The sequence below is a fragment of the Prunus dulcis genome, unplaced genomic scaffold (genome assembly GCF_902201215.1).
Source record: "Prunus dulcis unplaced genomic scaffold, ALMONDv2, whole genome shotgun sequence".
NCBI lineage: Eukaryota > Viridiplantae > Streptophyta > Magnoliopsida > Rosales > Rosaceae > Prunus > Prunus dulcis.
The window spans coordinates 1-7,846 of NW_023010467.1; the positions used below are offsets into that span (position 1 = coordinate 1).

The 7,846-nt window shown below is 34.2% G+C and overlaps 1 protein-coding gene across 1 annotated transcript; it reads right to left on the bottom strand.

The window, feature by feature from the left end:
* Nucleotides 1-5,751: 5,751 nt before the first annotated feature.
* Nucleotides 5,752-7,631, bottom strand: LOC117613655. Its single transcript, XM_034342247.1, has 4 exons — nt 7,322-7,631; nt 6,370-6,501; nt 6,238-6,295; nt 5,752-6,147 (listed from the first exon to the last, which is right to left on the bottom strand). The coding sequence occupies exons 1-4, from the start codon at nt 7,351-7,353 to the stop codon at nt 5,752-5,754; spliced, it is 618 nt and encodes a 205-aa protein (XP_034198138.1). The 5' UTR covers nt 7,354-7,631.
* Between the last annotated feature and the right edge of the window lie 215 nt (nt 7,632-7,846).

Below are 7,846 nucleotides of genomic sequence, written 5' to 3' on the forward strand. Positions count from 1 at the left end.
TAAAGTCTTGTATTACTCTTTTATGGATAGTTATGTTCTAGAAGATTGTAAAACCCATCCTTCATCTTGTAATATCGTAATTTACAAAGAGAATGACATCTAGTATAATATTAAGGTAACTAAGGACATTAGGAAAGTAAATTGGGTCCTTGTACGTGTAAACACAAACGTTTCCTATATTAAGGTCTCGTTTTACTTGGTTTTGGACAGTTATGTTCCATAAGATTGTAAAATGCATCCTTAATCTTGTAATATCGTAATTTTACAAGGATAAAGACATCTAGTATAATATTAAGGTAAAGTGGAACATTCGGGAGGTAAATTGGGTCCTTATACTTGTAAACACGGATATTTACAATATTACGGTCTCGTATTACTCTGTTTTGGACATTTATGTTATAAAATTGTATAATTCATAGTCAATCTTGTAATATCATAATTTACAAAGATAAAGACATGTAGTATAATATTAGGGTAAAGGGGAACATTCGGGAGGTAAATTGGGTCCTTATACTTGTAAACACGGATGTTTACAATATTAAGGTCTCGTATTACTCTTTTATGGATAGTTATGTTCTAGAACTTTGTAAAACTCATCCTTAATCTTGTAATATCGTAATTTACAAAGAGAATGACGTCTAGTACAATATTAAGGTAATTAGGGACATTAGGAAAGTAAATTGAGTCCTTATACATATAAACACAAATGTTTACTATAATAAGATCTCATTTTACTCGGTTTTGGACAGTTATGTTCCATAAGATTGTAAAATTCATCCTTACTCTTGTAATATCGTAATTTACAAAGATAAAGACATGTAGTACAATATTAGGGTAAAGGGGAACATTCGGAAGGTAAATTGGGTCCTTATACTTGTAAACTCGGATGTTTACAATATTAAGGTCTCGTATTACTCTTTTATGGATAGTTATGTTCCAGAAGATTGTAAAACACATCCTTAATGTTGTAATATTGTAATTTACAAAGAGAATGACTTCTAGTACAATATTAAGGTAACTAGGGACATTAGGAAAGTAAATTGGGTCCTTATAAGTGTCAACACAAATGTTTACAATATTAAGGTCTTAGATTACTCTGTTTAGGACAGTCATGTTCCACAAGATTGTAAAAGTTATCCTTACTCTTGTAATATCATAATTTACAAAGATAAAGGCATGTAGTACAATATTAGGTAAAGGGGAACATTCGAAAGGTAAACTAGGTCCTTATACTTGTAAACTCGGATGTTTACAATATTAAGGTCTCGTATTACTGTTTTATGTATAGTTATGTTCCAGAAGATTGTAAACCCATCCTTAATGTTGTAATATCGTAATTTACAAAGAGAAGGACATCTAGTACAATATTAAGGTAACTAGGGACATTAGAAAAGTAAATTGGGTCCTTATACGTGTAAACACAAATGTTTACAATATTAAGGTCTTATATTACTCTGTTCAGGAAAGTCATGTTCCCCAAGATTGTAAAATTTATCCTTACTCTTGTAATATCGTAATTTACAAAGATAAAGGCACGTAGTACAATATTAGGGTAAAGGGGAACATTCGGAAGGTAAATTGGGTCCTTATACTTGTAAACTCAGATGTTTACAATATTAAGGTCTCGTATTACTCTTTTATGGATAGTTATGTTCCAGAAGATTGTAAAATCCATCCAGTGAATTGTAATATTGTAATTTACAAAGATAAGGACATCTAATACAAAGAAAAATGACCCCCAATACAAAGAAAAATGAACTTCCAGTTGAGGAGTAAATGTAGTCTTCATCCTTGTAACCAAGGTGGTGGTTACAACATTCAGGATTCGTATTATACTAAAATGGACATACTCGTTCTATTACATTGTAAAAGTAATCCTTAATCTCGCAATACCATCATTTGCAATAACAAGGAACTCTTGTATAAGAATAGGGTAAGCATGGACCTTGGTGGAATAAATTGGGTCCGTGTCCTTATAAGAACAAATAGGGGGAACCAATAAGCACGAATAGTACTATTATGGACATAGGCATTCCACAAATTAGTAAACGAAATCCTTACATTCGTGAATTATATGACTTGGGTTTTACATAATGCGATGTGGTCATTTTTTTTGTTAATATTTAAATATAAAGTAAAAAAAATCTTTTCTTTAGGTTTTGTGTGATTTGCACTAAAAGTCATTGTTTTGACTTTTAGGTACTTCAATCATGGAAAGGGAGAAAGATTGAACAGGAGGCAGGAATTGCCCACTATAGTTTACCAATTACGAAACGGGCCGTAGGATTTCGCACATTTGAATTACAAATACATTGTACTGTTTGTCAATTGCCAAACAGAAGGCAGTAATTGCACATTGAAATGCAATTGGATTCCAGAAACAATAAATTACAGTTCCCTCATTTGGCAATTACTGTCACCAAATATGGTAAATTCGCTGAACACCAAAATATTGGAATGACCGTCATAACTTGCAATATAAACAAAACCAAGGCTAGCAGCACAAAATAAAGTTAACATATTAACTTCATCAATTGTTCGTACATATGATTACCCAACAAAGTTAACATATTAACTTCACCAAATTGCATTTTGACATCCTCTGTTACATTTTCACACCCTGTGCTAGTCATAATCTATAATATGGAAACCGAAAAAAGGACACCAAATAGGACATTCGACGTAGATGTACAAAAAAAGGTTTCCTACCTAACCACGGTCACAAGCCTTTGAAAACCACTTTACAAAAAACAAACAAGTTGTCATGTTATACCATGGTCACCCTCCTTCCAAAAATATAGGGTATGCACCAAAACCAATACCATCGCAGCATTAGATCTAAGCTCACAAAAATATATACTGGTCAGTCATTAGAGTCCCATTACCTAACCTTGTTAGCGGCGCCGAGGTCTAGGCTGACCGCGGCTTGTACGTGTTTGTGGTATAGTCACTGCTGATTTTTTTTGTTTCTGAATATAAACCCTCTTTTTTCTAACGGTGACATCCGCCACATCCTTGTCTTTAACCTCAACATTACCAATCTTGTTCCCTTTTGCCATAAAATCAGATCCATTTTCCATCAGTTTCAATGCTTCACGTATTATCGCATCACGCAATTGATTTTTTTCATTTCGGAGCAACTCAATAGCAAGTCGCATTCGTTGGACATTAGAGCCGTACTGCAACCAACAACAACAACAAAAAAACTTTAGCATTTCATTACGTATTAAACATTTATACCATAAAAATAGCACGTGCGCAATGCATACCCGGTCATACCACAATTGACGATAATGTTGCATGTGTCTTATGACAAAAATGCCACAATCCACACCATTAGGTTGGATGGGATTGGCATCCAATGGGGACACAAAAGAAAAGGAGGAGAACGTCCACCCCGTCCCAAATACCGACAATATGTCATCATGAAAAACGGAGTCTAGGTACAACAACTGTTGCATACACAAGAACATAGTCGACATTAGTAACATTGAGCAAAACAAATACGTATAATTGCATTGAACAAAAGCTTCTCCACTTACGCTAATATGGCAATCGTTCTCGCGTTTCTTATTGTGACGCCCATCAGGTAAACTATCCCAAATTTCAGCTTTCTTATGGAATATGTCACAAACCAAAAGATACCAGTGACCAATTACATCATCGTGCATCGGAATATAGATCTGCAAAAAAGTGGTATATTCATTATCACCAATAATTTATATTGTTGGAGCTTGCATACGAAACCCACCTGCATGCAATCCTTCAGTCGCCCATTAAATCTTGCGAGACGACAAAGTTTGTGTGTCCTAGCACATGACGTCATACGATCACTGGGACGTACGAACTTGGCGCCTTCCTGCATTTTATGAAATATAACACATCACTTTTAACCAACAAATATCCTTCAATAATCTTATCCATTTACTTACTGACCAACAATACGTAGGTAGGAACCATTTTGTGGAGGTGGTATCATATAAATATTCTGCCATTACATTGATTACCTATTACAAGAGAAGACACGATTGTTAGCATCCTAGTACCAACATTCTAAACATATACTAATGAGTAGTTAAATACATATTCGATTCATAGTCCTTACATCATCAAAGAGAGGCGACCCAGGGGCAAGGCTTCCAAAATGGTGACGATCTATAGCTACAACACCAGTGTCAACGAGTAGTTCACTGTCAAACAGAAAAAATAAGTGTTCTAATCAATTGTTCTTATGTCATTATGACAACACATATCAAAATTAATTTCACAAATTTGGTTTAGGGTATACCTCCAAACTTTTGGATCTAATGGATTGCAACAAAATGCAAAACTTAGTAGATCTCTATCATCTTCAGAAATATCGTTGCTCATCCGGAATGGACCGACACTCAATCTTTTCATAATCCGCTCGTGAGTAATTACTTGTCGGGTTTTTGCATTTGCTTTAGCTTTCAACGCATTTATGTCTTCATAAGGAGTTCTCTTGTGGGGACCCGGCTTTCTAATCGCTGTTGCACGAGTCACTATCGGATCCCTTGTTGAAGTTGAACTACAATTCTCTAAGAACAAACTTTTTACGTCGTTGTGACCCATTTTATCCTAGTGGCCACAAATCATTACGAAATAGCATTTACAAATCAATATATCTGAAACAAATATATATTAGATAATATAAAGAATCTGCATAAAATAAGGACACCTAACTTTGTTATTACATTGGGAGAAAACCAAATAAAAATACAACGTAATCCATAGTACAATGATTTCTGCAAATCAAATACTCGATAATTGTCATCATCCAAACATGTAAACTAACAAGTGAAAATATGAAAACGCATACAAACAAGCTACAACCAATACTCATCATACCTCATTCTGAGGTTGTTTTGCATGTTTTCTCTCACGGATGACTTCAACAGAGGGAGTCAAAGTTTTATCAACAGTTGCAAATCCTTTCACATTGTCATCTTGCTCGTTGGGAGTTCCGTCTTCTTTGTTTGGCCTACTTTTTGGAGGTTTAGCATTTCCAAGGTCTTTTTGTCCCCCATCACTCCCCATATTAAACATGTTATCATCTTCCTTATTCAGTTTAACTTCCAGTTCATGAGGGCATGGAGTGCGCAATGTTCTTTCTTTCTCTTCATTTTTTGATGATAACTCAGACATAATCTTGGAGAGCGATTCGTCCATACGAGCAACAGTGGCCACCAAAGTTGCCACATCCTTTTTTATTGAACTTAACTCTTCAGCAAAGTGAGTCATTGTTTTGGCATCATCTCCGAGGCCTCCATATTCAGTTTTCATAACAACTACCTTATCACTTTCAAACCCCCCTCTTTTTTGTAGCCACTTCTTCATTTTTTCGGTCTCTACTTTCCCCCACACAGTGAGTGGTAGCACAGACCTATCCACAAGTACGCTACCATGAGCTATAGCATCAAGGTAAAACAATTGAAGGAATAACAAGCAACCACCATGTAAACTTGATTGTTCTCCTTAAATGACCTGACACTGTCTAATAAAAATCTCAAAGAATAACTTGCCCAATTTTTCCTTGCTATTGCCTTGCTATCTCTTAACGGAAGCATATATTTTAGATTCACATACACGGAAGTGGTTGGACATAGCAATGTGCATAGAGCATACATGACAAAACCAACTTTGAAAAAGTCACTTGCTTTTTCTGTCCCCACCATTATCTGCTTCAACTCNATTATTTTTTAAAAGCTTCTTCCCGCCCAAAAAAGTGTGTTAGTCATCCATGGATCTGGTGAAGTCAACTTCCTCTCCTCCATCCTTAACACCCATTATGCGCACGAAGTCATCCACATATATCTTAAATGTTTTCCCATGTAGCACGATTGATGATTCAGGAGGATTCAATTTATCAACCAAAAAACGACACATTGAATGAGACAGTTTTCCGCACTTCATTTCCAATAACGAAACAAATCTCATTTCTTCAATGGCTGCTTTTTTCTCATTGCTTAAAACGTTTATAGTGTCCTTTATATCCTTCGGACTGCATCGTGTGCCTATCTTCAAACAACCCTTGTTCGAGGCGTTCGTTGAATGTGTTTTAGTTTCATACTCTGCTTTTTGAGTAGCATCCAACTTTTGCCACATATTAGCAATTTCCTTCTTCGTCTGAGGAAGAAAATAATAAAATTCAATCACTTCATTATAAGTTGTGAGCTGTAACGTCTCTATTTAAATGTATTGTTTACAATTTATCACCTTCGTATCCACTTTCTCCACTATTTTTTGTTTCTTCATTTCATCGCCCTTTATTTTCCTATTTAAAACATTCACATTTAGTTAGTCCTATAAAAAGTACTTAATATACTGGAACAGCAGTTTAACACTTACAGAAAGTTAAAATAACCCGTCTTCCGATGAATCACCATCTTGGACTCGTCTTTTGTTGTTTTTGGATTTTTGCCCTTACTATGCACATCGTTGTTCTTTTTCACCATTTTATAATTCCAACTAATGATGAGCCTGCATTAAACAAGAAAAACATTTTATATATCTAATAAACTCAATAGAAAATAATAATATGTCAACTCATATGCAAATTGTCAAACTATGTCAAATAATAACATGTCAACTCATATCAATGGAAAAATAATATTTCAACTCATATGCAATGGCCAAAGGAGATATGAAATTGCAGGAACCTTACGCATTGCATATGAAATTGTAAAATTCTCATTCAACGTAATTCTCAAGCATCCAAAACAATCTCAATGCTTGTTCTCATGCTATCCACTTTCATGAAAATTTTACAATTTTTAATAATATGTGAACGAAATTAACTTCAACCCAACATTTTTTAAATCTTTCAATCCATTCCATAGTTCGAACATCCAAGAACACAACATATTAAACCAAAAAAAAAGTAGTCTTATCAAATAAACAATCGAAAAATAACATGTATATATCAATTGCCAACCAGGTGCTATGAAATTGTATTACCCCTACGCAATTGCATTTTCGTGCTATGCTATATCACCTTCTACATATCCAATATAATTATGAGGCATCACGAAACACTTTTAATGGTTGTTCTCAGCCTACTGACTATAAAGACTATTTTACAATTTGTAATAAGGTTACCCACCAGGAACAATGAAATTCATATTACGTTTTCAAAAATAAACTTAAAGAGGTGAGGTTAAGGTTTAGCAAAACACAAGTCATATTACACAATACTAATTTTACAAAAGGTTAGGGTTTATCAAGAGATAAAATGAGATTATTCAATACTACCCTTACAAAACTTCAAACTAAGTGCTTTAAACCTTAAGTAAATACCTACCAATCAATGGAGGAATCTTCACCACATAACATATGTCAACTCAAATGCAATTGCCAAATCATAGAAACAAATTGCATGAACCCTATATAATTCCATATTAGTCAGTCATACCGAATAAACTAAAATAATAACATGTCTACTCATATTCCAATTATCAAACAGACTTTTATTGAACCATATATGAAATTGCATTCTCGCCAATCATACCAAACAAACTCAATTGGAAAGTAATATGCCAACACATATGCCAATTGACAAACAGAGGGCTATGAATTGCATGACCCCTATGCAATTGCATTTTCGTGCTCCAATAAATTCTATACATCCAACGAAATTCTTATGCATAATTTTACAATGCTTGTTCTCTGTATAAAATATAAAATTACAATGCTACTAAATTTCATTCAAATTTTACAATTTAGAATAAGGTTACCCACCCACACAATATTCAATTCATATTTGGTACAAAACTTAGTTGAGATTAAGGTTTACCCATAAACAGAAATTAACTTAAAAATTCTTGAG

What these genes read in the sequence shown, in the direction of transcription:
- LOC117613655 (XM_034342247.1), bottom strand. Translation starts at nt 7,353, where the DNA reads ATGTTATGTGGTGAAGATTCCTCCATTGATTG. An exon ending in GAAGATTCCTCCATTGATTG is followed by an intron (nt 6,502 to 7,321) that starts GTAGGTATTTAC and finishes TGTTTAATGCAG; the next exon opens with GCTCATCATTAGTTGGAATT. An exon ending in ACGGGTTATTTTAACTTTCT is followed by an intron (nt 6,296 to 6,369) that starts GTAAGTGTTAAA and finishes TGTTTTAAATAG; the next exon opens with GAAAATAAAGGGCGATGAAA.